At 51.5% G+C, this 27,130-nt stretch overlaps 1 protein-coding gene across 2 annotated transcripts; it reads left to right on the top strand.

The window, feature by feature from the left end:
- KLHL12 (kelch like family member 12) lies at positions 1-25,147 on the top strand. Of its 2 annotated transcripts, XM_017821390.1 has the most exons (12): positions 1-93; positions 312-509; positions 7,614-7,767; positions 8,556-8,773; positions 11,733-11,882; positions 13,654-13,768; positions 16,281-16,387; positions 17,294-17,489; positions 18,214-18,372; positions 19,959-20,057; positions 22,957-23,143; positions 23,585-25,147. In XM_017821390.1, exons 2-12 carry the CDS (start codon positions 324-326, stop codon positions 23,709-23,711), a joined length of 1,698 nt encoding a protein of 565 aa, XP_017676879.1. In that variant the 5' UTR covers positions 1-93; positions 312-323; the 3' UTR covers positions 23,712-25,147. The 2 variants fall into 2 exon arrangements, with proteins under 2 accessions (XP_017676879.1, XP_017676878.1); XM_017821389.1 differs by lacking the exon at positions 1-93 and having other exon boundaries at positions 285-509.
- The last annotated feature ends 1,983 nt before the right edge of the window (positions 25,148-27,130 follow it).

Here is a 27,130-nt window from a genome sequence, read left to right as displayed (position 1 = left end):
GACGCCATCAGGGCGCGCCGCGCGGGGAGAGGGGAAGGGCGGAGCGGGGGGGGGGCAGGCGAGGTGTGCGGGCCGGGACCTCTCCCTGCGGCGGTGAGTGCGGCCGGGCCGCGTTGGGCTGTGCTTGGCTGGGCTGGGCTGGGTCGAGCCGAGCCGGGCTGCCCCCCCCCAGGCGGGTGTGGCCGCCGCGGGGTCGCGGTGGGCGGTGGCGGGGCGGGGCGGGCGCTGAGGGGCGGGCAGGGCGGGGCGGCAGCGCCCCCTGGCGGCGGCGGGGCGCCCGTGCCATGTGGCCGTGCTGGCTGTGCCCGCAGGTGCCGCGCGCCATGGCCCCCCCCAAGGACATCATGACCAACTCCCACGCCAAGTCCATCCTCAACGCCATGAACGCCCTGCGCAAGAGCAACACGCTCTGCGACGTCACCCTCCGCGTGGAGCACAAGGACTTCCCGGCCCACCGCATCGTCCTGGCCGCCTGCAGCGACTATTTCTGCGCCATGTTCACCAGCGAGGTCGGTGCTGCCGCCGCCGCCGGCCCCCTGGGTGCTCCGTGGGTGGAGGAGGCAGGGCCGCCCGACGCTCGGGGCTGCCCTCTGGCGAGCTGCTCAGCAGCTGGGCCAGGATCCCCCTCGTGGTGGCCCAGGATCCCCTTGTGGTGGTCTTGGGAGTCCCCTGGCTACTCCCCGTGGTGGCCCAGGATGCTCCCATAGTGGATCTTGATCCCCTCATGGTGGCCCTGGATTCCTCCATGGTGCCCCAAGGTCCCCCCATGGTGGCTCTGGGTCTCTCTGGTTTCCCCCATGGTGCCCCAAGGTCCCTCCATGGTGGCTCTGGGTCTCTCTAGTTTCCCCCATGGTGCCCCAAGGTCCCTCCATGGTGGCCCTGGGTCTTTCTGGATCCCCCCATGGTGGCCCTGGATTCCTCCATGGTGGCCCTGGGTATCTCTGGATTCTCCCACAGTGACCCTGGATTTCCCTGTGGTGGCTTCAGGTCCCCCCATGGTGGCCTTGGGTCTTGCTGGATCCCCCCATGCTGGCCCTGGAGCCCCTCGTGGTGATTCTGGGTCCCCTCATGGTGGCCCCAGAGCCCTTTATCGTGGCCTGGTGTGGAGCAGGAGGTTGTACCTGGGACTGTGGTCCTGAATCATGGTGTGCTGGGACCACCCTGTGTCCAGCGAGCTGGCAGACTGAGCTGCCAAACCAGAGGGTTCTGATACATTTACTTATTTTTCTAGTGGTGATTTGTGGTTTCTGTGGTTCTGGGCATCTTTCCTGCCAAGGGCAGCAGCCCTGGTGTGGAGCTGTGCGAGCAGTGCCTGGGGAAAGGAGGAGGGGGTTTGACAGCTCCCCTTGGCACTGGCTGAGCAGCTGGTGCCTGCTGGCTCGTGCTGTGGAGGTGTCACCTCCAGCACTGGGGCTGGGGTGACTGAGCCCCAGATCTGCTGCACCCAGCAGATCCCACCTGAGAGCACCTTGGCTCTTACTGGGAGACTCGCACTACCTTTGTGCTGTTTCCCTGAGTCACTGGCAGGTGCTGTTTGAGCTAAAACTGGTGCTCGTTTGTGCTGTTAAACATCAGATGCTTTGCCTGGCTTTGTCTTTTATAAGTTTGAATCAATCTTTTGTGGCTTTTTCTTACAGAAGATGCTTTCCTTATCCTACCACCTTTCCCATTAGCAGGGAGAAACATTAACAAGTAGCTCATAGGTCCTAAAGCCCTCCCTGCTAGCCCAGGAGTCCTTGCAGCAGAGAATTATTTTCTTCTTTATTTTACCCAGCAAAGAAGGCTGTGGCACAGCTCTCTGTGTGCCCACTGCTCTCAGTGCTGTCAGGGAAGCAGGTGTTTCAGTTTTTACAGTCCTGTGCAAAGCAACCAAAAGAAGACATGTGTGGCCTGATCACATACCAGTATATTTTTTGGTCCACATCTTCGTGAAATTTGTAAATTCATCAGGTTTATGCTCTTTCTCTGCATAAAGGAAATGTAATTTAAAGCAAAAATTACACAAAGCAAATTCAATCCCTGGAGGCTGAAGTTCTCTGTTCTCCAGTAGCTCCAGGTGCACAGCAGTACAGCAGAGTGTCTCTGCTTCTTCAGGTTTGCCTCCGCATTCCTGTCAATGCTTTTGACTTCTGGACTTCCTCTAGGCAGTGTGCAGAGATCCAGTCACTCCATGTGCTCCAGAACATTCTTTGTGGCTGCTCACAAAGGCTGAGGGTTGATGTGCTTTGAGTCTGAGCTGAGCTGTGTCTCCTTCCTTCGTTAATTGTTCCTTCGTTAATTCCTCGTGTTAATTGTAACATCTTCATTGAGAGATGTAGTTCTTCCTAGGAATGAAATTCTTCCTTGGAAAGTGGACAACAGGCAGGATCACTCGCTCTCTTCCACCGCAAACTGCCTTTGCTTTAAGGGTTTTGCTTCTTTTGCTTAGTTTGTATTTCTTCCAAATTTGGGGTTTTTCTGCATGGAAACACTAAAGTGACCAGCCTGCCAAGGGGCACACGATTATGGAGTGTTTGTGGGAGAGCTTCCTTCCTGGAAAGGGCAGTTTGGTAAGCCTCAGAGTGGACCTGCTTCCTGTGTCCTGGGGGGTGTGATGGGACAGTGCTTGGGCACTCTCCAGGCACTTGTGGGTGCAGTTTGGCCGTGGCTGGGACTCGAGGGAGCTCAGAGTGCCATGTGGTGTCATGGGCTAACAGTCCATGGCACTTCATCGCTCGCCTCCTGCCAGTCTGGGGACTGCTTGGCTGCTCTGATGTACCAGATTGGGGCTGCACAAGGCTTTGTTCAAAACTGGTCCCAGGGTTATGCCACAGCATTCCTGGTGTTATGTCCCAGGTTTATGCCGTGGCATTCCTGGTGCCACATCTGTGCATGGCCAGGACAGCACTGAGACTGTCAGAAGACATTGTCATAAAGAGCTGCCTTTGCCCATCCCTGTCTCTCTAGTTTCCTTCCTTCTCTCACTTCTGACTTTAACATTTTAAAAAGTTCTCAGTCTTGATTGGTATTACTCTCGTCCCATTTTCTGTTCCTGTTTTCCAGAACAAGAAGTCACTGATCACCTGATGAACTCAGGCTCTTTACAACACTTTCCTTTGCCCCTGTGCTGAGCAGTGTGGGAGAACTGAAACACCATCAGTTTTACCTACAGAGTTGTTCTTGTAGTAAAAATTGCAGAGCATTTTTAGCTCCCCTGGACCCTGGTTGTGCACTGACATTTTCTGTGTTTGGTCAAGTTAACATAGCTTGGGATCTCTTAAGAGCTGATTGTTGTCTCCACCTCAGAAAGAAACTATTCTGTCTTTTGTTGGCTGTGTTCTAGAAACTGAAGGGTTCTTGTCCTCTGGAAGGTGGAGAAATACTATTCTGAAAATAAACAACTGCTGTTTCCAGGTTCTTACATGGTCAATGTCACTGCACTCTGGAGCGAAGTGAGCCACATCTTAGCACTGTCGTGCCAGCATTTCACTTCCCCTGCAAGTAAGAAGAAATTGGGGTTTATTCCAGTGTACTTTTGTGTATCTGCATTAGTATAGGCAAAAACGAGACGTGGCCTTGGGTAAGAACGTAGTTCCAAAATTGTAGGCCTTTTGTCCTGCAGAGTGAGTTGCATGATTGTCGTGGTTGAGCCCCAGCAGCACCCAAGCCCCTCACAGCCACTCGCTCCCCCACCAGCGGGACCAGGGAGGGAGTCGGAAGGGTAAAAGCTGGAAAACTGATGGGTTGAGATAAAGACAATTTAACATGGAAAGCAAAGGCAGCACATGGAAGCAAAGCAAACCCAGGAATCCACTCCCTGCTCCCCATGGGCAGGCAGGTGCTCAGCCACCTCCAGGAGAGCAGGGCCCCGTCACGTGAGATGGTGGCTTGGGAAGACAAACACCATCACTCCAAACATACCCCCCGAGTTCTTCTTCCCCCCACTTAATACACCGAGCATGATGTCCTGTGGGCTGGAATATCCCTTTGGTCAGTTTGGGCCATCTGTCCTGGCTCTGTCTCCTCCCAACCTCCCATGCACCCCCAGCCCCCTCGCCAGTATGAAAGGCAGAAAAGGCCTTGGCTCTCTGTGATCGCTGCTCAGCAATAACAAAAACATCTCCATTATCATCCCTGTGTTCAGCACAAATCCGAAACACAGCCCCATGCCAGCCCCTGGGAAGGACATTAACTCTGCCCCAGCCAAACCCAGCACAATGACTTGTGGATGGAATAGAAGACAGCAACATTGTGTTTCACAACAGAGCTTTGGTCTGCAGCCCCTGCCTTAAGGCTTTCAGCAACTTGGTCATCCTGGGATAAAACTCCTGAGGCCTCGAAGTGACTCTCCTTGATTGTGGAAATGTGTCTTCCTGGATGCTGCAGTTGATTTCGGGATCTGTACTGCTGCATGCTTTTTATAATGTTAGAAATGTGCTTGTAGGAGGGAGGCTCAATCCCTCACAGCTCTACTCCCTGCTGGTGAGCGGAGCTCTGATATTAAACAACAAGGGGGGAAACTGCTCTGAAATTCCAACAGCAGAGATGCAGAGATGTGTCTGGTGCCACTGAACACCCAGGAAAGGAAACACTGAACACCTGAGAGAGGAAAGCCTGTGTGTTGATTAGCACTGTATGGCCATAATTTTGCATTCTGAGTCCAAATATGGGGCAGCATTGATGAACAAGGACTGTCTGTGTGCCAGCAGCCCAGCACTGAGCACTGCAGGCAGTTCTCTAATGCTGCACACACAGGGTTGAGCTCAGCTCAGGGTCCTCGTGGGATGAAAAGTCTCAAAGGCTGAGAGAATTGGGGTTGTTCAGTCTGGAGAAAAGAAGGCACCAGAGTGTCCTAATTGTGACCTTTCAGTACCTGAAGGGAGCCCATAAGAAAGATGGAGAGAGACTGTTTCCAAGGGTCTGGAGTGACAGGACAAGGGGGAATGGCTTCCCACTGACAGAGAGGGCCCATGGGAGGTCCCTTCCAACCCAAACCATTTCACGATTCTATGTTCAGAATCAAGTTGTCTCCACCCTGAGATCCTTCTTTAAGGTATGATGTTAGGATCCCAATTCTGCATCACATACATTATGTGAAGTTACTTGAAATACTTCCTTCCTTCCTTCCTTCCTTCCAGGCATCCTTAGCACGTGAGTAACCTGTGAGCAAAATAACAACCCAGTAGTGGAACGCAGCAGAAATATAAAGGAAGCAGGAAGTGATCATCTCTGTGGTTTAGTGTTGTCCCCATGGTTTGTGTCGTGGTCAGCAGAATAGAGAGTATGTGCATGCCTGATTACTGAATATTGGTTGTGAGTCAGGAGCTTCTTTACCAGCTCCAGGTTGATGTGTGAAGAACTGATGCTTACAAGTACCAGGAGGTCTGGTGGTCTTGTAACCTCCTGTCAACAGAAGTTTGTAACTTCTTTTTTTCTAAATACGCGTGGTCTGTGTCTCTATTTGCTTATTGGAATCATCTGAACACCTTGTCTGATCAGTTCTGACCTTTGGTGACATCTGTGTCCTTTGTCTGTGCTACCAAACAGCTTAGTCTTGTTTTCAGAATGTTTTCTCTGACCCAAAGCAGGAATTGGTTTTAGCTTCTGAATGCAATGCCTGGCCTGTCACACAGCAGGTCAGACAAGGTAATTTGCTGTTCCCTCCTGACTCTGAAAGCCATAAAGTTTATTCACTGAGTCAACAGGCTTGAAAGGCCTCTTCCCTCAAATTACTTCTAGGTTCACCATTACCTCCTGCACTTCTCTGCTGCAAGTGTATCTCTGCATCATAGACAGGGCTCAGTCCCAGCAGACATCCCTTCCCTTCTCTGCTGTGCCAGCGAGTGCCTCTGCAGGAGCAGCTTTCACTGCTCTTTTCTATACTTCTGTGTCACCTCCTTTTTCCCCAGCTGTGGCAAATTCGAAGCCCAGCGATTATGCTTTGATCATGCTTTCTGCTTCCTGAGTCTCTGCCCAACTGGCTGTACCAGCTTTGGGCTCATTCCTGGCAAGAGAAGCCGTGGGCTTTCATCTGCTCACTCTGGTGCTTCAGAAGTCAGGTTGGTTTTGCAGCGTGTGGCAGGGACATCATCGTCTGCTGAGGTCCAGCCATGCTGCTGAGCTGTGCAGGCTGTGATTGCTGAGCCCACCTGCTGTTCCACTGCTCAGGAACCACCAGGTGCTGTGCCAGCAGCTCTGAGGTGGAGGCACTGAATCACAAAGCTGATGCTCTGTGAAATATAATCTCAGTTTTGTGCAAATTTGGTGGATTCACAGAATTTGCTGTTCCCAAAGATTGACCGTTGAGAGGATAACATTCCTTGGAAAAAATAATTTTCCAAAGTGAATCATAGAGGTGATAAAATAGTCAGGGGACAAAGTCTGGATTGTGTAAGTGCATATATTGTCATTTTACTTTCAAATATTTAAGATAAACCGACGTTTAACCTTAACTTTCTGGCCTATGGTCATTCTTTTTAGGAACCTTCACCACAAGCTTGCAGAATGGGTGAGGAATTGACCAGTTTAGAAAGCTTTTTGGTTTGGTTTGGTTTTAGAGCAGAGTGGTGATGATGTCCAGGTGTTAGAAAGGAAAATGACATGTTGGTAGAATTGCCTTGTTAACTTTTAGAGCTGGACCTGCTTCAGTGATCTCAGACCTGGGGGAGGTTACCAAAACTTGGGCAGAAGGATGTGCTACTGATAGTGGGCACAGAGATGCCAAATTTCCAGGCCACAAGGACACTTGGCAGAACCCCCAAGATAAGGAAGAAACTAAGAAAGCCAACTCAGCAACTGTATTGAAATCAGCTCCAAGTGGGTAGGAGGTAATTTTGGCAGGGGCAGATCCTGACTACCAACCCATGGACCACCAACTCCAGAAACACCACCTCCCATCTCCCCTCTGCCCTGTTCTCCCACCTCAAAGGAAGAGAAAGACTGAGAATGGGACTTCTTAGCATAAGAAACAAGGGAATCATTAACCAATAGAAGATACAATGCTAATTAACAAGAGAACTAGGTAATTTGTAGCCAATGAGCATAATTGCCTTTGTTTGCCAAAATGTATAAACAGTGAACAGTTTTGCCAGTGCTGGCATTGGGGATTGGCCACCTGGCTCCCCTTTCTGCACAGAACTGAAATAAATCAAATATCTCAACTCTGGATGTGGATTGGCCTCTTGCACACTGGGTGACAGAACCTGTTTGGGGATAACAGTGAGGTGGGGAGCCCATGAGAACTGCAGGGTGTTACACACATCCAGCCCAGAGAGGAATTCCCCTGGACTGTTCCTTGGAGTAAAGGCTGGAGTTACTGCTTGGAGGAGAGGGTTTAGTTGTCTTACACAGATGACACACGTAATCTCTGCTCACTCTGATCTCAGCTGGCAGGTTTTACAGTGCAGTGTGACTGTCCTCCTGATCCATAATGAACTTTATCTTACTCATCCTGTAAGTGAATTCTGTAGGGAAATTCCCTCCTTCTTCTTATTCTTTCAGTGAGCCCAAAAAGAGAAAGGACAAATCTCTATTGAAACCTCTCTGACAGGTCTCATTTTCAAACCTGCTGAGTGTTGTGGGATTTCTGATCACATTGCTAAAAAATATAGCTGTGTGTCCCTTCTAATTTGCAGCTCTCGGAGAAAGATAAACCCTGTGTGGATATCCAGGGCCTGACAGCCTCCACCATGGAAATCCTGCTGGACTTTGTATATACAGAAACTGTGCATGTGACAGTAGAAAACGTCCAAGAACTGCTCCCAGCAGCATGTCTGCTTCAGCTGAAAGGTAATTCAAGGAGCAGCACATATTGCATAGTTGCTGCTATTTACATATTTGGTTTGTGTGACCCTCTGTGAATGGAAGAGAAATTGGGGGAGGAATTATATTTATAAGTAGTTACGTCAAACTCCTGTTTCCTTGTGCTCTGTGGTCTCGTTGGTAGAGGAACTGACTTGGGTGCAGAAAAAGATGATAAAACAGGTTATTGTTCTGTGCTTTGGGCTACTGTATAGGAGTATTCCCAAGGGGCATTGTGGGCTGTAGCAGATAAATGTTACAGCTCAGTCAAATTATTATAATAGGCAAATCCTAGATGTCATTTGACCTGCCATCACAGGTCAATAACAAACTGGTTGATGTCATTGCATGTGCACCTGTGGAGCTATTCCGGGCAACTAACCCAAATCCCAGGCAGCTTACCCAAAAATTATCATAGAAAACCTAGAAATTTGATAGTCATATCCACTAGCAGATACATTTATGGTTTATAATCCGTGAAAGTGAGTACAACTCGCATTGGAGTCTTTTCCTAGTATCAGATTGATGTTATTTTTTCATTTAAATAGAACAGCCAGAGCTCAAACCAGCCCAGGCACATGGTCTGTCTGGCTGCCACTGAGTGTCCTCACCTGCTCCAAAGCAATACCTGCATGTCTGTGTTTCTATAGTATTTCTACTTGTTACTTGAGTTGGGTTTTCATTATTGTTTAGAAGTTTCTTCTTTGAAGCCCTTTCCAAAGCAGTGGATTGACAGTAAGCCTGCAGCGCTCATTCACCCCTCCAATTTTCCGTAGGTGTGAAACAAGCTTGCTGTGAGTTTCTAGAAAGCCAGCTGGATCCATCAAATTGTTTGGGCATTCGGGATTTTGCTGAGACACACAATTGTGTGGATCTAATGCAAGCTGCAGAGGTCTTCAGCCAGAAACATTTTCCAGAGGTGGTTCAGCATGAAGAGTTTATCCTTTTAAATCAAGAAGAGGTTGAAAAGCTCATCAAGTGTGATGAAATTCAGGTAAAACCTGAAAAGTACCATTACTGTGCAAAGCGTTGAAGTAAAACTTTGAAACCAGTCAGTAGTTAGTCCATACTCCTGGGATGGGCTTCTCACACAGTTCCTAATTTGAAATAAAATTCTCAAGAAGTTCTAATTTCTTTTGCTAATTTGTAATTGATCAATAACATGTAGTTTCTCTGTAAGAATTTATTGTCACACAAGTGTTTCTTGCAAGTTAATCACAGTGAGTTCCCTCTGCAGAGTTCTTGGTACATTGTTCCCTCCTTTCCCTGAAGAAGACAAGTTGTCTCAATCCCTACATTTTAGAAATACCCCGAGCTTTAACTTGTGTTTGCCTGCTGCTCAGCAGCACAAGGAATGCCTGTGTCATCCCCAGGATGGTGCAGGGAGGTCTGACTCTGCAGGGAGTTAGTTCCCAAATTTAAGTTCCATCAAGGTGGGTTTCTGGAGGATTTGCTTTTTGACTGGAACACATCAAATACGTTTTTCCAACTTCTCTATGAATAAGTTCAACATTCCCTGGTAATGAGGGCGGGGCATGATTATTTATTGAGGTGGATTTTGTTGAGAGCTGATGTTCACTGTAGTTGATGGGCTTGAAGTAATCCCTACTCAGTGTTCAGAGGAACAGGAACTCTGGGAGACAAACCAATGTAAGGATTACCTTTGGTGGGATTCCTGAAAAGCCAGTGTGGGGGTAGCCACAGGAGAATTGTTGATGCATACATTGAAAGTGGCCTTCAGCCACACTGACATCCTCTTGCTAATGAGGCTGCTTGAGAAAGAGCACGTGAGACAGCAGTGAACAACTGGGCTCCAGCTGGGATCAGCAGTGGGGTCAGCAGTGGGGTCAGCAGTGGGATCAGCAGCGGGATCAGCAGCAGAGAAGGCTGGGTGTGTTTGGGGTTTGACAAGCTGCAGTTTAATGCTGTGAGGGCTGAGCTGGTGTGGACTGTGGTGATCCTGACAGCAGCTTCAGGCAGGAACCGGGAAATAATGAGGAATTGCAGAATGAGCCAGGCCTGCGGAGTAACATTCCTTGTGGATTGGAGGGGCTGGTTCAGGCCTTGCAGGAGGCAGTGGGGTGTGCATGCACTGTCATACCTTAAGAAGATGTGACCAGCAGGGTGAGGGAGGGGATCCTGCCCCTCTTCTCTGTCCTTGTGAAACCTCAGCTGGAGCACTGTGTCCAGGTCTGGGATCCTCAGCACAAGAAAGTACCTGTTAGAGCAGGTCTAGAGGGGACCATGGAGATGTTCTGAGGGATGGAGCCCTTCTGCTCTCAAAACAGGGTGGGAGGGCTGGGGGTGTTCAGCCTGGAGAAGGGAAGACTCCACGGAGACCTTAGAGCCCCTTCCAGTGTCTGAAGGGGGCTTATAAGAAGAAGGAAGAGTAACTTGTTCAAGGCCAGGCTGGACAGGGCTTGGAGCAACCTGGGCTAGTGGAAGGTGTCCCTGCCCATGGCAGGGGGTGGAACAAGATGAGCTTTAAGGTCCCTTCCAACTGAAATCCTTCTGGAATAAGGAACAAATCTCTCAAATCTCTCTTGCTGTGCCAGCATAGAGGTGCTGTGTGGAATGAGAGTGTGCTGAGGGAGCACCCTCAGAAAATCCCCAGGTCGTTCAAGAAGTACCATGGCAGGTCCTCACTGTGGTGCTGCATTTAGTGTTATTCATCATTTATCAGAGGACAAATTATTTAATGAACAACAAAACTGTTAAATATATCTGAGGACATTCAGTTCAGGAGGGAATAAATCGATGCAGGATTATTGCATTTAAGGAGGAGGTGAGGGAATTGAAAACAATACAGTGCTCTGCTCTCCTTTTGTGAGCTGTAATTGTCCTTTCCCTGTATTTCCAATAGGAAGAGGCTGTTCCAAATTACACTGTAACAAATATAAATCAATGGCGTGGAAGAGTGGCCTTACATAATTAACCTCTGTGACTCCCTGCTTCAGAACATTCTGCCTGACAGCTTCAAACTGGACTTCAAAGGGGACCAGTCATAGACTGGTGGGAAGGCTCAGTCCTCTCGTCACAGGCTCTCCTTTTATCTTCATATTTAGTCTCAGTTAACAGATTTTGTGATAATAAATTCATATCTGATTTGCTTTTATGTTGGATGGTCTGATAGATGTGCTAAAACAAAACCAAGCCTAAATTATATATTACAGAGATTTTTTACAGTTCTTTTGCTTTTGGTAATCATAGATATCCACAGCACCTGAGGTTCTCTAACAGTATCAAATTTAGATGGTTTAGTCAGTGTAATCTCTGAAAGTGGTGTTAGCATCAGCATGTGCTGGTCCTAAATGGAGACAGAAATAAACTCCTGATAAAATAAAATAAACAGTAGAAATAAACAGTAACATTCATGCCCTGGGGTTCTCCACTCTGAAATCCAATCGTTTGTAGTTTCTGAAAGGTGGATTGAAATAAAAAAATCCCTTCAATGTAGCTGGTCTGGCTGGGGTGCTCGAAGGGCAGTGCATGGGCACAGGGCTGCTGGGGACTAAGCCAGTCACTGCTCTGTGCAAAGGAAACAGGATTCTGATATATATTCTCTATAATGACTCTGTGTTTTGCAGGACCTCAGCTCCTGCTCTACAGAGAATTTGGGGAGCTGCTCCCTGCAGGAGCTGACCTCCCACTCAGGTCAGTGAGTGGCAGCTCCAGGCTCTGCCGTACCACTCACTGCTCTGGCACTTGAAGTGCCCATTCTTGATCTCAGCTGTAGGGAAATAAACAGATGCAGGTTCAAGGAAAAGCAAGTGAGGGAATTTCATGGTGCTTGTGATTACAGCTCATGGGGATTTCCCTGACAGACTCTTAGCTGCAGTTTCCCACTCCCTTGGTCGCTGTGGAGCAGCGTCAGCAGCCTGGGTGTTCTCTGCTCTGTGGTGGTAGCTCCCATGTTATCCTGCAGTCTGTCAGGATGTTCCTCCTCTTTCCAGGTGGACTCTGAAGAGCCAGTGTTCGAGGCAGTTATAAACTGGGTGAAGCACTCCAAGAAGGACCGGGAGGCGTCGCTGCCGGAGCTGCTGCAGTACGTGCGGATGCCGCTGCTCACCCCCCGCTACATCACAGACGTCATTGACACCGAGGTACGGGCACAGCTGGGAGCAGGGCCTGCCTGTCAGTGCATGGCCCTGCTTGGGCTCCTGCTGTCCACAGAACATGTGCCAAGGTCTTTCTCTGTGGATGCTGTTCGATGCTGATGCTCCGGAGCTGTCCCTGCTCGGGCGCAGTGCCACTGTCACACTGAGCAGTGGTTTGCTGTGCCAGCAGCCACAGCATCCCACTCTGCAGCCAGAGGGTGCCCCGTCCAGAGCCATTAGTCAGCTGTCTCTGCTGATATATGCAGCACCTTTCTGTTGTCATCCGTTAGAACCTCCAACAAGTGCTTTCTGCCTTCATTCCTAAGCACTGGCAGCTCCCCTTCCCGAGGCTGAAGGTTGCTGGCATTGATCCCAGAGAACACATGGCTCCTCAGAAGGTGTCTGAGGTACAGATGGCCAGCATGTACCTCTGAGGACAGCGGCTGTGTGGACCCAGGACCAACACATGGCTGAGAGCCATGGCTAACACTGCTGCTTTGTGTGCTGGGATGCTGCAGTGGCAACCCAAAATGGGGATGATGATAACAGATAATTAAGCTTTTCAGTGGAAGTTTAATTCCAAACACAAAGGGATGCTGACCCCAGGCAAGGTTTGAAAGGAAGGCACAGAGAAGTTCAAACCAGCCTTCAGCTTAGACAGTGATGGGAGGTACTCAGGGGTTACTGGCCCTTGTCACCTGACAGGTGCTGAGTGGTGAATGATGGACATTTCTCTACGTCAAGAAGACTGGTTTAGCAGCAGTCATCTTGGATGGGATAGACTATGGATGTTCTTAAACCAGGGCAGCCAACGGGCAATTAGGTTGTGCCAGAGCTGAAGGGATTGGTCTACTTCAAACTGGAACTGAAGTTAATGGAAAAGGGTCTGGTACCAAAACTGGTACCAAAAGGGTCTGTTCCCAATCCAGCCTGAGATGGTGTGTGCAGGCTCTCAGCTCCCTGAGAGTGAATGCAGAGGGTGCCCTCTCCAGTCTGGCAGTGCCACATGCTGGTGGGACATCCTCAGCCTGGGGTGGTGTGGAAAGTGGAGTATTGGCCCTTTGTGGGTTTTGACCACTGGCTGCCTTGCACAAAGAGCAAGAACCTGTACAAATAAATCTGAGCTTATGGAAGCAGCATATACACCAAACACCCAAGGGCAACTGAGTGCTGAGCATTCAGGGGAGGTTGGTCCAGGCCCTCAACCAGGGAGGGGAATTACAAGGCACTGTGCAAGGAGATGAGGCTGTTCTTTGGGTGAAGTGCCCCCCACTCTTAAACAAGACCTCACTGCTTCTGCTGCCTCTCCACAACTCCATGTTCCCTGTGCACAGGTCAGGGCAGTAAATCAGCTAAGATGCTTCATCGTGCTGTGCTCCCTGTTTCTTCTCTGATGGCAGGTGCAGGCCGAGTCATGTGGGGCAGATCGAGGCAAACTGGTTTCCAGTGTGACTTCACTGCCAGTTCCCCTTCTCAGACTTACTTTTGCTGGCTTAAATGTAGCAGAAGTGGCTTTTCCAGAGTTTTCCACTGCAGTCATTTTCCTTATGGAACCTGCAGTGCCAGACTGTGAGAATCAAGCCACATCTTCTCAGCTGCACTCTGGTCTTCAGTTGCCTTTGCATTTCCCTGCGTGCAGTGTTTGCATCAGGACACTGCAGCCTGCACACAAGTCCTTTTCATGCTGTCTGAGCTGATAAGAGTTGGCTTTAGGACACTTCTTCTGAGGTTTCCTAAAATACAGTGCATGTACCAGTGACTCATGTTTCCCCCCCAGCCTTTTATACGCTGCAGCCTCCAGTGCAGAGACCTCGTAGATGAAGCCAAGAAATTCCACCTTCGGCCCGAGCTCCGGAGCCAGATGCAAGGACCCAGGACACGAGCACGTCTGGGTGAGCTGCAGAGGAAAGGACACTGAGAGGGGGGCCAGGGCACTGGCAGGTGTTGTGTTAGACACCTTGTCTAGTGCCTCGTAATTGTGCTGATGGGCACGAGCAGTAACTCGTCATCCCACGGTCCCCAGTGGGACAGAGAGGTGACTGGAGCAGAGGACAGAGGGGCCTTTTTTTTCAGAGCATGATTGCTTAGTGCCAGTTGATTGCCTTTAATCCCAGGCCCTTGCTCTGACCATAAAACCAGTTTTCTGAGTTGCTGGTTCCTGCACATATGTTTGACCTGTATGCAGCTGTCCAAGAAGTGTGGGAAGAGTTTCTTCCTGTCTGAAAACACAGCTATCAGTGTCCAGAGAGAGCTGTGAGGTGAATGACAGCTGCCTTACAGTGCCAGCAAGTTTCCACAGGGAATTGGAGAGGGGAAGGCACAAGGAGGGAAATGGAGAGGTCCCTCTTTCCCTTCATAGGTGCTTTTTTTTTTCTCCTTAGCCTTGCTAAGGCAATAAATGATGATTTCTTCCTTTATTTCAGTAACTCCTACCAAGCACAGTCACTGAATTGTTGGGAAAATGCTTGACTTAGGGCTGTGAGTGCTCAAGAGCAATATAAACAGTAGGAATGACCTACAGAAGAAGGAAAAATATTTTACTGGCATCTGTCAGACTGTCTGTGCCATGCCTGTATCCCAGTGCACTCACATCAGTGCCAGCATGGGCCACTCTTCCTGCAAGGAGCCCTCCCTGGGTGCTCTCCAGTGCTGCTGCAGGTGTGGTGGAGGGGGACCCCAAAATCCCCTCGTGACCTGTTTTAGGGGACAGAAAGCAGTTTACCCATGAAAGGAAGAAGGCAAACTAGGTTTGTCAGAGACACATTGATCAAACTTTTCTGGCCTACAGGGAACGTTGTTATGCTGCTCCAGCATAGTCCAGGCCACAGCACATTTTTGTGGGAATTCCTACACCAGTTTCAGTGACCTGCACTTCAGCTCAGCCTGTCATTTGCATCAGCTTTCCAATATCTGATGGGGCCTACAAGGAAGCCAGAGAGGGACTCTTCATCAGGAACTGTAGTGATAGGACAATGGGGAATGGCTTCACGCTGAAAGAGGGGAATAGAAGAAATTCTTCCCCAGGAAGGTGGCAAGGCCCTGGCACAGGTTGCCCAGAGAAGCTGTGGCTGCCCCATCCCTGGGAGTGTCCAAGGCCAGGTTGGACGGGGCTTGGAGCAACCTGGTCTAGTGGAAGGTGTCCCTGCCCATGGCAGGGGGTGGGATGAGATGAGCTTTAAGGTTCCTTCCAACCCAAACCATTCTATGATTCTATGATTTTAGAAAGACACATTTCCTTTTGCTCTTAGTTGAAATGCTTCACCTGATAAAAAGACATCACAAAACTGTTTTATTGTTTAATTGTACAGGTTAAAACTGAACCAAAGGTTCAACCCTAGCTGTTTTAAATTATTCCATACCATCTGATAGCAACAATGTGTCACTTATAAACTGTGATCCAGTTGTGTATTAACTTTGCATGGGAGGAACTGAAGTAATTGCACTTTTAGCTGTCTTACTGGACAGGAGGTTTTCCAAGGTGTTGAAGCTCTTTTGTGAATCCTTCCCAGTTATTTTTTATATTATTCTTCATCTTTTGCTTTGTGACAGAGAGGGTCTTGTTAAGTGTTTGCTGCTTGGTGCTCGGTCCTTCTGCAATGAAAAGGTGGACAGTCCTAAACTCTAGTGATAAAGTCCTGTTCAGAAAGGGCCTGAGGGGCCCAGGGGATACTCAGCTGTTCTACCCTCCTTCCAGGCAGTAGGTACAAGGGAGGTTAAAACCCTCCAGGTCACAGCTGTTATTTAACAACCATGGAGGAAATAAGAAAAATTCAGAGACCATCTGAGAGAAAAGAAAGTAGAGGGAAGGCAACTTTGAAATAAAATACACAAGATTTAAGAAACAATTCCTGAGAAAATACTTAATTATCCAAGCTTCAGACAGCCTGACTTGTTTCTCAGTTAAGTGGTGAACTAAGTCCCCGAAATCAGGTGGGGATTGTTACTTGCAGCTTAGGGGAGGCCTTGTGTTGTGAGGTGGCTGCAGGGAAGCAGGCATTCTCCTCCAGATTCTAGGGGATGGTGAGAGGTTTGGGGAAAAACAGTGGAAAGAACACAAAAGGAGATAGAAAGGAGCCAGCTTCAGCACCTAATTGAGCTGGCTTGTCTTCTCAAAGTGCCTCTGAAGTTAGGAGGAACAGGTCTCCAGCAGCCAGCTCCTGACCCCTCCGTCAGCCATCCGGCCACGCACCCTGAAGAGTTTCTCCCTCCTCCTCCCCACTGAGCACAGAGGGAGTCCAGTGCCTGGAGCCAGGTTAGGTCCCTGCTCCAGAGCCGTGAGGAAAACAGGGATTTAGATGCAGCTTTGCACCAGGGAAGGCTCAGTGTTTCTTGAGGTTGTTCCCCTGAGGTGACCCTTTGGCTGTGCAGGGATTGACTTGGCCTTGCTCTCCCGCTCTGCCCCAGGAGCTAACGAAGTGCTGCTCGTGATCGGCGGCTTCGGCAGCCAACAGTCCCCCATCGATGTGGTGGAGAAATACGACCCCAAGACCCAGGAGTGGAGTTTCCTGCCGGTAAGGGACTGGTTTTGACCACCACTGGGCTGACCAGGCTGTGAGGGAACACTGATTCTGCAGCGTCAGCTGGATAACAATCCTCTTTGGGCTGTCCTGTGCAATCTCCTGAGGATTTCTGACAGAAATTCCTTGTAGAGATTTACATGGTGAATGCTGAAACCACTTCAGCTTGCAGAGTGACTGAGTGAGAGGGGGTTGTCGTAGTCCTGATCAGCTGAGCCTGCAGAGACCTACATCTTGGTTGTGGGAGTGAGAACTATCGTGTTTCTTAGTGAAGGGGTGTTAAGCTTTAAGGTTAGTGATGGTAATTGGAATGTCAATAGGAACAGTGTAATCAGTGCAGCCTTCAGGCTGCTGCATGATCCTGCTGCTTGCAGTGTTTTGGAGCATAAAGAGAGAATTTCTGCACTGAGGAGTACTTCAACCCAAATTTAAATCACCTTTATCTGTGTGAAATGGTGGAGAACTGGTTCTTCTTTAATATCATTGATCAGGGCAGACCGAGTACCACCCGGTGTCCCAAAATCCTGATCTTTTTTGGAGGCTAAAAGCTTCATCAAATATTCTGAGTCTCCACATTTTCCCATTACCAGTGCCTGCAGGAGCCAGTGGGAGGCACACAAAAGTCCCAGATGCATCAAAGATTCTGTAGCAGCATAAGATAAATGACTTTTAATGCTAAATATTTGAGTGCAAAGAGACGTGGCCCTGAGGAAAGAGCACGGCAGAGAGAGTACGGGCAAGGGAAGGCAGACACAGTCCTTTAAATCCATAGTGCTGCCTGCTCTGGGGCAGTGGGCCATTTCCCAAAGGAGCAACAGAAGAGGGTGGGAGAGCAGTGTTGGTCTCCGTGCACCGGTGTTGTTTCCTGTCTTTGACCTCTCTTTTCCCCTTCTGTCCCAGAGCATCACCCGTAAGAGGCGATACGTCGCCACCGTGTCCCTCCACGACCGGATCTATGTGATCGGGGGCTACGACGGGCGCTCTCGGCTCAGCTCCGTGGAGTGCCTGGATTACACATCGGACGAGGATGGCATCTGGTACTCCGTGGCTCCCATGAACGTGCGGCGAGGGCTGGCGGGAGCCACGACCCTTGGAGGTGTGTCCTGGTAGCTGCCAGGGCAGATCAGCCCGTTCAGCTCTTGCCCTGAGCTGGTGTGTGCAGAGTGGGCTGGCTCTGGGGGAGGAGGGGAGCTGGAGACTCTGCCTTCTCACCACTGGGGTGCAGAAATGGAAAACTTGCCCACATATCCTGAGAGGAGCTCTGCCTCCGCTGCATTCCTACGGCGTGTATCTGTGCACTGAGGGAAAGGGGCTCTGTGAGGGATTCTGGAGTGGGAAGTTCTGAGGGTGTTGACAGTGTTGGGCAACACTGAGCACAGGGCACCAAGTACAGCTGTGATCATCCAGCACTGGAGAGACTGGAGCATGTGCAGGGAAGGAGTGAGGGCCTTGGGGAGATGCTGACTTGGGGCTCATGATGGGCAGGGTTTGGGTTTGGGCATGGCAGTGTTTCAGTGGTTCTGCAGCACGAAAAAAATAACTGGGTTTGCTTGTTCTCTTTCGTCCAACAGCAAGAAGCAGATTTAAGGGCCAGATGGGTTTTGTGTTTGTTTGTTGGGCCTGTGAGCCCAACAGTGAGCCAGGGTGCAGTGAGCCAGGCTGAGGAGCCTGGGTTCACCTTGGCTCCCAGTGTGCCAAGGTCTGTTGTTTTGGGGTTTGCAGTCCATGCTGTAGTTTTTCTTTATCTGTGAGGGCCCTCGTGCTCCATGTGCATGGCTGACTCTTGACTTGCTGGGTCCCACCCCCATCTCTCATTGCAGACATGATCTACGTTTCGGGGGGGTTCGACGGAAGCCGCCGTCACACCAGTATGGAGCGCTACGACCCCAACATTGACCAGTGGAGTATGCTGGGAGACATGCAGACAGCACGGGAGGGAGCGGGGCTTGTGGTAGCCAATGGAGTGATCTACTGCCTCGGTAGGTACCTCAGGACCTCTGGGAGTTCTGCAAATCCTGGCTTTTTACCAAAGTGACCACGCAGGTGCTGCCTGGGGAGCACCAGCCTGTCACGTCCAGGTTAGAAGAGGTGTAACCTCACTGCCCTGGGCACTCCCAGCTGTGTCAGTGAATGCTGCCTGTTCTCACTGTTCCCATCACAATGGCTTGGACTGGAGCTGCCATATAACTGCAGGAAATGCTGCAAGGTGCAAATTATACAGCTGGGGCTGTTCAGCCTGGAGAAGAGGAGGCTCAGGGGAGACCTCCTCACTCTCTACAACTCCCTGACAGGAGTGGGGAGCCAGGTGGGGGTTGGTCTCTTTTCCCAGGCAACCATCAGCAAGACAAGAGGACTCGGTCTTCAGCTGTGCCAGGGGAGGTTTAGGTTAGATATTAGAAAGAATTTCTTTACAGAGAGGGTAATCAGACATTAGAATGGGCTGCCCAGGGAAGGGGTGGATTCTCCGTCCCTGGAGGTTTTTAAGAAGAGACTGGATGTGGCATCAGTGCCGTGGGCTGGGAACCACAGCAGGGTTGGATCAAGGGTTGGACTTGATGATCTCTGAGGTCCCTTCCAACCCAGCTGATTCTGTGATTCTATGATTCTATACAGACTGTACACACTACCTTTGAGGGATGGCTGAAGTGTGGAGGATGAGCAGTGCCACCTGAGGCTTGCATGGCCTAAGCAGTGGCTGAATGCCCAGAGATGCAGCAGGTAGCCAAGGGACAGAGGGTGCACCTGCACCACCCAAAACAATGGTGGCTGTAGTGCTCCAGAAATGTGAGCTGTGTGTTCTCCAGCTCCTTTCTGTTGCACTCATTTCAGTTTCAGAGCCCCACACCAGCTGTGAATACAGTGAGAGTGCCAGAGGGCAAAGCACTCTGGAATTTGTTCTGTAGGTCACCTTCTGGGCCCCAGAAAAGGCAGACCCAGTGTTGCACCCACATCTGTTGTAGTCCCGTTCCTGGGGACTCACAGATTTCATACACCAGACACTGGTTTCATAGACCCACTGAATGGTTTGGGTTGGAAGGAACCTTACAGCTCACCTCATCCCAGCTCCCTGCTATGGGCAGGGTCACCTTCCCTTAGACCAGGTTGCTCCAAGCCCTCTCCAACCTGGCCTTGAACCTGACCATAAACCCACCTAGTTTATGGGTTTCACTTCCCCCACACAAATTCCTCTTCCTCATGCTGTTCCCCTGGGCAGATGGCAGCATGCTGCTCCTTTGCTGAAGCTGCACAGAGGTTTTTTAGTATCTTGTGAAACAGCTCTTGAGACATCCCAGCCTTCCCTGTTCAGACCTGAGCCAGTGCACTGCTGGGAGCTGCACATCTGCAGAGCAGTGCCAGCAGTGGCCTCAGTGTGCTCAGAGGCAGCTCAGGGCAGCACGGGGCTGGCCTGGTTGTGCTGGTTTGAGGATGTGATGCCCTCCCACATGGCCCCATGCAGAGCAGGGGCAGAGCTGGCTGCAGGAGCCTCTGTCCCGCCGGGGTGAGCTGTGCTGATGGCAGCACCACATTCTCAGCCCCAGGGTTTGCTCCTGTGCTTTTCTTTCAGGTGGCTATGATGGGCTGAACATCCTGAATTCTGTAGAGAGGTATGACCCCCACACTGGACACTGGACAAATGTCACTCCAATGGCCACCAAGCGCTCAGGTAAGAGCCCACAATGCCTTCAGTCAACGTGTTTCCTGCTGCACTGAGGTAGCTGTCACTGCTGGTGTGTTCTGCTGCCCTGGAGGATGCTCTGGCCTCAGTGGGTGGTTTGGCTTTGAGAAGGAATGGTTTTAGGTGCTGAATTCCCAAAACAAATACTAATTTTCACAGCCTCCCTCACAGGCTAAGGTATGTATGAGGAATGTGGGGAGGGGGTTATAGGTTACAGGGAAGGAGAGGAAGTCCTGTGTGACTTCCAAAACTAGGAGCAGTGCTTGGCTTGGAGAAGAGCCCAGAAGGCACAAACTACAGACTGTAGTACGAGATCAGTGCTCCTCAGCTGCACAGAACATGGTGAAGGCAGGAGAGCCCTGTCAGGCTGCTCCTTCACCTCCACTCTGCTCTGGGACATGCAAGGCCTCAGCTCCTGGTGCAGCAGGAACCCAAAGAGCAGCACTGCCAGAGCAGTGGTGTTGACTTGAAACATGATGCTGTCACACAGTAATTATCCCCCACCAACTCTTCACTTGCCTCTTCTGCTTGGAGTTCTATCTGACCTTTAGGTTGGCAGTTGTATCTAGGAGAAAAATATAGTTTAAATCCTACTTTTGGAGTATCTTTCTGTCTAAGCTCTCCTTCATTTCTCAGAGGAGTTCCAGTGAGGTTCCTGCAGCTCCTGTGTGCTCAGGTCCTGGCTCTCTGCTCTCACCCTGTGCCTCAGGCCTCCTGCACTGCCCTCCACACCGTGCAGGTGAACAGCCCTGTGTGCAGATACAGGATGCTCAGTGCCTCCACAGCTGGGTGGTTCCCGGTGTGGTAGTTCTGTGCTTACAGACCCTCTTTCAAATCCCTTTTTGAAGTTGCTTTTTCTCAGCTTCTTTCAGTTACTGCCCCTCAGTCAGCCTGGGCAGCACTGGCTCCATGTGATCTCTGTGCAGTGTTCCTGCTTAGGGACAAGTGCTGGGTACTCACTAAAACTGGGCTCTGCTCCAAAAACATTTCAGCTTTCTTGTGCCTGCAGTGGCATTCACCAAAACCCCAAGCTTTAAATATTTACTCCTGTGACAGGGCTATTCCTGTTAGGTGTGGGTTTATCTGCCAAAAACGGTTTTGATTTAGGAGTTGGGCGCTTTTCCACATCCAGGAAGACCCCACATAAAACATGGGATAAAATCTGCAGATTTTCCTGCATCGGAGGCACCATGTGAGGCTGACCCAGAGATCTCTAGGAAGCTTGAGGATGAGATGCTTTCCCCAAGGGGTCTGCTGTGGACACCAGAGAAGATTGACTTTGGGCAAGACCAAAAGCAGAGTTCAAGGGAAAAGCCTTCCACAATAGGCATTTCCCAGCTCCATGCTTGCTTCCCACAGGATTTGGAGGCTTTGGCAGCAGTGTCTTGGCCTGCAGCATGAGCTCCTTGGTGCCATGACTGAGCAGGAACATGGTGAGGCTCTTGACCCCAGCACTGGCTCAGCTGCTTCCTTCCTTGATGCTGTCACCTGGAGCACCAAGATCTCTGAAGTGGGGGTATGCCCACAGACTTTTTTTAGCCCAGGTTTTTGTGCTGCCACTCTGGAACTAACACTCCTAATTACTAGTAGCTTAGGTACTAGTTGTGCTTGCAACCTTCATCCCAGTATCAGGTCAGTCTATCCTGGTGACCTTGGACCCTGTAAGACTTCTTTTGCCCCCCAAAAAAGCTTTCTAGAGTTTTCTGTGAGCAGGTCTTTGAATTCCAAAACCAGGACTAAAAGTAATCTTGGCTTTATTCACAGAGATTGTCTCCTCCTTTTTTCTCTTCACCTCTCAGAACAGATTCTGGAGGGAGGCCACTCCTCAGATTCCTGGCCATATTGCATTGCTGGACCTGATTTCCCTGATTAGACCTTGGTTTGGTCCCTTCAGCCAAAGTCCTTCTCACGAAAGCTCTCAGAGAACCCACTGGGCCAGCCTGGTCACTCCCAGCTGTCCCGGTGCTCTCAGCAAGGACAGGGAAAGTGAGGGTACGTTTAGTGGAACAGAAAGTCTCTTATACCCTGTTTGTAAAGAAGCAGATCTGTGCCCTAGAGCTGCAGGGTAGCTGGCTGGTTTCCTTGAGGATGCTCATTAGTGCAGTAGTTCCATGTTGGTGGTAACAGCCTGGCAGGGCTGACTCTGCTCCAAGGTGGAGCTCAGAACAGCAGCAGCCCTTGGCAGGAGCTCCCAAGGCCACCAAGGGCATTGTACCCTCACTGTGTCCTTTACCTGAACAGGGCTGCTGAGGAGGAACCGAGGCTGGCAGGGGGGTTATTTCCTGCTGGTTTCATAAGTTCCTGTCAGGCCAGGCTGCTTTTGCTGTGAGAACAGCTGTTCAGACAGATGCTCTGGCCACCTCTGCCTCGGCGATGGTGTAGAAACCAGTTTGCATTTCCTTGCCTTCCAGAGGAGCAGTGTCAGGCAAATCCCTCCTCCAGCTTCACATGGAGCAGTGTCACTCTCCTGGCTGTGGCCTGGAGCTGGGTGATACCAGGGAGCCAGAAACACCAGAGGAACCTGTGTCTGTGCCAATCGTCCTAGCTGGCTGCCTGCCAGCAGAGCGAGCCTGGTGCTGCTCTGTTCACACACCTGTGTCAGGTGTCAGCCCAGGGGAACTTCTCGTGCTGCTGTGCTGCCCAGTGACCGCATGCCAGAGAGTCAGCAGTGTTTGGTGGAGTGACATGTTTTCACCTATCATATTGGAGGCAACAACAACAGAAGATACAGTTATCAGCTCTTTTGGGGGAGATATGAGGATAACAAAATGTCCTGTGAAGAGGGAGGAGCTGACCAGCTGACTATTCAGCCTGTAAGAGCGAGCCCGGGGCACGGTGCTGCCGGTGTCACTCCTGGGTGTGACTGTGCCACCACCTCTCTCCCCAGGGGCTGGAGTGGCTCTGCTCAACGACCACATTTACGTGGTCGGTGGGTTCGACGGGACAGCACATCTCTCCTCCGTGGAAGCCTACAACATCCGCACCGATTCCTGGACAACGGTAACGAGCATGACCACGCCCCGGTGCTACGTGGGGGCCACGGTGCTGCGGGGCCGGCTGTACGCCATCGCTGGGTAAGCACTGCTGGCTGCACGGCCCGGCCTGCAGCTGGGTAAGCACTGCTGGCTGCACGGCCCGGCCTGCAGCTGGGTAAGCACTGCTGGCTGCACGGCCCGGCCTGCAGCTGGGGAAGCACTGCTGGCCTGCACGGCCCGGCCTGCAGCTCTGTGCGCTGGAACGGGGGAGCTGAGGGGACGCAGCGGCTGCCCCATCTCAGCTGGCCGCTCCTCACACTGATATTTCAAGAGGGGACGGCCCACAGGGTCACTGTGCCCAACCAGGGCCCAGGCAGGTGGGAGAGCAGCAGCAGCAGACAGCAAGGGCAGCCTCATGCAGGCGTTCCATTCTGGGCCGTTCCTGCTCTGCGTGGCTGTCCAGCCTCCCAGGAAGGGCTCTGAATGCCTCAGCCTCTTCCTCCAATGCCATCCTTCACCTGTAACTTTCTGTCCTGGCAGATACGATGGCAACTCACTGCTGAGCAGCATCGAGTGCTACGATCCCATCATTGACAACTGGGAAGTGGTCACCTCCCTGGGGATGCAGCGCTGCGACGCAGGAGTCTGCGTCCTTCGGGAGAAGTGAGCAGGAGGGAACTCACAAAGAAGAACATTCTAAAAAGTCTCGGCTGGAGGAAGAGTCCCAAGTGATTTGCAGTGACTGTTCTTGAGAGTTGTGAATGCTGTGGGAATAGGCACCAGAAGAGCAGCTTTCTGTGCTGCTTGTGACTAGAGCATGTGCATAACCGTGTGATCTCAGCAGTCATTTGAAATCAGGGGCTCTATGGGAAGCTGGAGGAAGGGGGTGAGTGGGTCATGAGAAGCTGCACTCTCTGCTGTTCCTGTGGCTTAGTCTATGGGCAGAGCAGAGATGCCCCAGCCTGGCCTCAGCCAGCCTGGTGAGCCCTCCCAAGGACATGTACATACCACTGGGTCACCTCTTCAGCCACCACAGGACCCCGCGGGTCCTCGGGTCACTCTCAGCCACGTGGATGTGTGAGGGTGAATCCAGCTGCTCTTGTGTTCCAGCTTCAAATCATCATGTACATATGAATGTTCAAACGTGCTCCTTGAGCACACGTGGGTGCAGAGCCAGATTGGGTGAGTGTGTGTGAGGGGGGGCTGCAGTGTCGCTGTGTCTGCAGGTTCCTCCCAGGGCTGCACACAAAAGGAGTCGCAGGTTAAAGCTGTCAACTACTGAGACCCAGAAGCCTGAGGCCGCAGGGGCAGAGGGCAGGGGGGAAGCTCACTGCCTGCTGCAGAAGCAGGGCTGCAGTGTTTGTGCTCTTGATCAGGTGCTCAGCAAGGTTCTTCACATCGTACTTCCCTCAAGAAGCTTGAGAGCCCCAGCTGCAAAGCGCTGCCATCTGTGGCACCAGGAGCCCTGCTGTGCTGCCTTTGCTCCCACCCTGCAGGGAGGTCACCTGAGCTGAGGCCATGACAGTAGGGACACAGTGGCTGCTGCCCACCAAGGTCTTGCTGGAGAGTGATTGGGGTTCATCCCTGGACACACCTGAGTCCAGCACACCCACGGCAGCCTTTCACTCAAGTTTATTGTGTTGGTTTTCCTTTTATCTAGGATTTTTCTGCTTCCGGGGCTGTTCTGGAGTAACATCCACGATTCCGTTTCGCCCTTTGTTCTCAGCTGTTTATTTCCCTGCCCACATCCTCTGACACTTGCTATCCCCCGCCTGCCCCAGGAGCCCCAGTGAGGGCTCCATCGCTGGCTCCCTGGAGCACTCCCTGCTCAGCATGTGTCCTGCCTCCTGGGAGCACAGGCTCCCCTCTGCCATCAGCTTGGCCCCACAGTGCCTGGGCTCTGTGTAGTGCTGCTCTTTGAGCTTCCTGCTGACTCCTTGCTTGGGGACAGGGTGGGATCAGGGACGTGGTAGCATGACTTATGCACTTTCAGCCAACGCTCTGAACCTTCTGCGTTTGTTTCTATCACACAAGTGTTCTGTGGTTTTGTTTCCTATGTTTATTTTCTAATGAAAGTATAAAGAATAAAATATTTCCTGAGCCAGTGGGAGTTTAGCTTCTGTTCTCTGCCTTCCAGACCTTTGCCTAACTACCGTGTAGAGGGTTTGTGCAAACCCTGTGTTAGACCAGGCAGCCACCTTCAGCTGTGACTCTGCCCTGCAGTTTCAGCCTGGTGGTGAAAAACAGCTGCTCCAGCTGTGAGATCCACAGCACAGAGACCAGCCAGGCCTGGAGGACTCGCTAACGGGGGGATTTGTTGCAAGGGGGAAAGACTGTGATTACAGTCGACAGCAGTAATTAGTCCTCAGGGGCTGAACAAGAGCCCAGGTGTGCCCAGGTACCCAAGAAGGCCAGTGGCACCTGGCTTGTACCAGGCAGCAGGACCAGGGCAGTGACCTGCGCTGGGCACTGCTGAGGCCTCTTGAATCCTGGAGTCAGTTCTGAGATTCTCACGACAAGAAAGACACTGAGGGGCTGGAGCGTGTCCAGAGAAGGGAACGGAGCTGGGGAAGGGTCTGGAGCAGCAGGAGCAGCTGAGGGAGCTGGGGGGGCTCAGCCTGGAGAAAAGGTGCTGTGTGGGGGGGTGCTGCTGAGCTTCTCACCACCCTCCTGCACCCGCTCCCCTCTCAGCTCTGCGAGGCCTGCGTTGGCTCCACACACACACAGGTGGTTCAGGAGCTCCCAGGCACTGTTCCTGCCTTAGAAATACTGGCACAAGTCACAGGGGAATGGGGGTATGTCTGCAATCTACACTCACCCCCCATCCCCTGGCAGGACTGCCTAGGCTGGAGTCTGAGGTGAGCAGCTGGATTGCTGATGAAATCCTGTACCTTTATGTAATACTTCAACATCAGTTCCCATTTCTGGCTTCTCCTGAGAGTTCTTGGCAGCAGACAGTGAGGAGACAGTGAGGCAGCAGGAGGATGGTGCATATTTACACTAAATGGCCAGGAAAAAAAGCAAGAATTGGAGCTCTTCTGGGATCTGGTTTACTCCCTAAAGAAGCAGTGGCTCAACCGAAAGGTCTCTTTCAGTCTTTTCAACCATACTAACAACAGTGGGCCATTAGCAGCAGGTCCTGAGACCAGCACACAGCCACAGGGGCTCAAAGGTGCTCAGTGAAGAGCAGTAGAGTCACTTGTGCCCCAGGACTTCTCCAGCACTGCTGCCTGTAAGCACTGGCACTGCCTCCTGCTTTGCCCGGGCTCTTTGGGGTCAGGCTGGTCTGTGCTTCCCTCTCCTGGGAAACACGTTGCTCCCAGTGTCAGCCCCCTGCCCCCTTCTGTGCACTCTGTGCTCCCCCAGTTTGGAGGGGGGTCTCTCTGTAAAAAGCAGCCATGTGAGCTGCTGTGTGCAGCAGCAACAGAGTGTACCCGGGCTCTCCCGAACGCTGATGCGACCACTGCACGCAAAATACCTGCAGCAGCTTCACAGAATCCCAGAATGGGTGAGGCTGGAAGGGACCACAGTGGGTCATGTGGCCCAACCTCCCCCAGGCAGGGTCATCCCTGAGCACACGGCACAGGATTGTGTCCAGACAGCTCTTGAATATCTCCAGTGAGGGAGACTTTGAAGGGAGACAATTTCCCTTTGTCCAGCATCAACTGAGCTCCTTCTTCTACCTCTGTGACAAAGTCAAGTGTCTCCAGACTCCCATTCCGGTAAGTGACGGTCCCTGATGGTCCCTGCGGGCCTGCACACGACAGACAGACCCTCGCTGCTGGCTGGTGGCACATCCCGGGATCACGTCGGGGGGGATCAGAATCCCAGACTGGTTTGGGTGGAAAGGGACCCTTCCATGGGCAGGGACACCTTCCACTGGACCAGTTCACTCCCAGCACCGTGGACACCCCCAGGGATGGAGGAGCCGGGTGGGACCACCCGGGGCGGGGGGGCAGGGCCGCGATGTCAGCGTAGCCCGTGGTGTGACGTCACAACCCGCGCACTGAGCGAGGGGCGGGGCCACGGCTGTGACGTCAGCTGCGCCTGTGACCTGACGTCACCGCCTCGCCCCGCCCGTCGGCC

This window comes from Lepidothrix coronata, unplaced genomic scaffold (assembly GCF_001604755.1).
Source record: "Lepidothrix coronata isolate B3197 unplaced genomic scaffold, Lepidothrix_coronata-1.0 Scaffold90, whole genome shotgun sequence".
Taxonomy (NCBI): Eukaryota; Metazoa; Chordata; class Aves; order Passeriformes; family Pipridae; genus Lepidothrix; species Lepidothrix coronata.
Note: the sequence above shows the minus strand (reverse complement) of the source record. Positions and strands in the feature narration are given on the sequence as shown.

What these genes read in the sequence shown, in the direction of transcription:
- KLHL12 (XM_017821389.1), top strand. Translation starts at nt 285, where the DNA reads ATGTGGCCGTGCTGGCTGTGCCCGCAGGTGCCGCGCGCCATGGCCCCC. An exon ending in GCGCCATGTTCACCAGCGAG is followed by an intron (nt 510 to 7,613) that starts GTCGGTGCTGCC and finishes TCTAATTTGCAG; the next exon opens with CTCTCGGAGAAAGATAAACC. An exon ending in GGGAGCCACGACCCTTGGAG is followed by an intron (nt 17,490 to 18,213) that starts GTGTGTCCTGGT and finishes CTCTCATTGCAG; the next exon opens with ACATGATCTACGTTTCGGGG.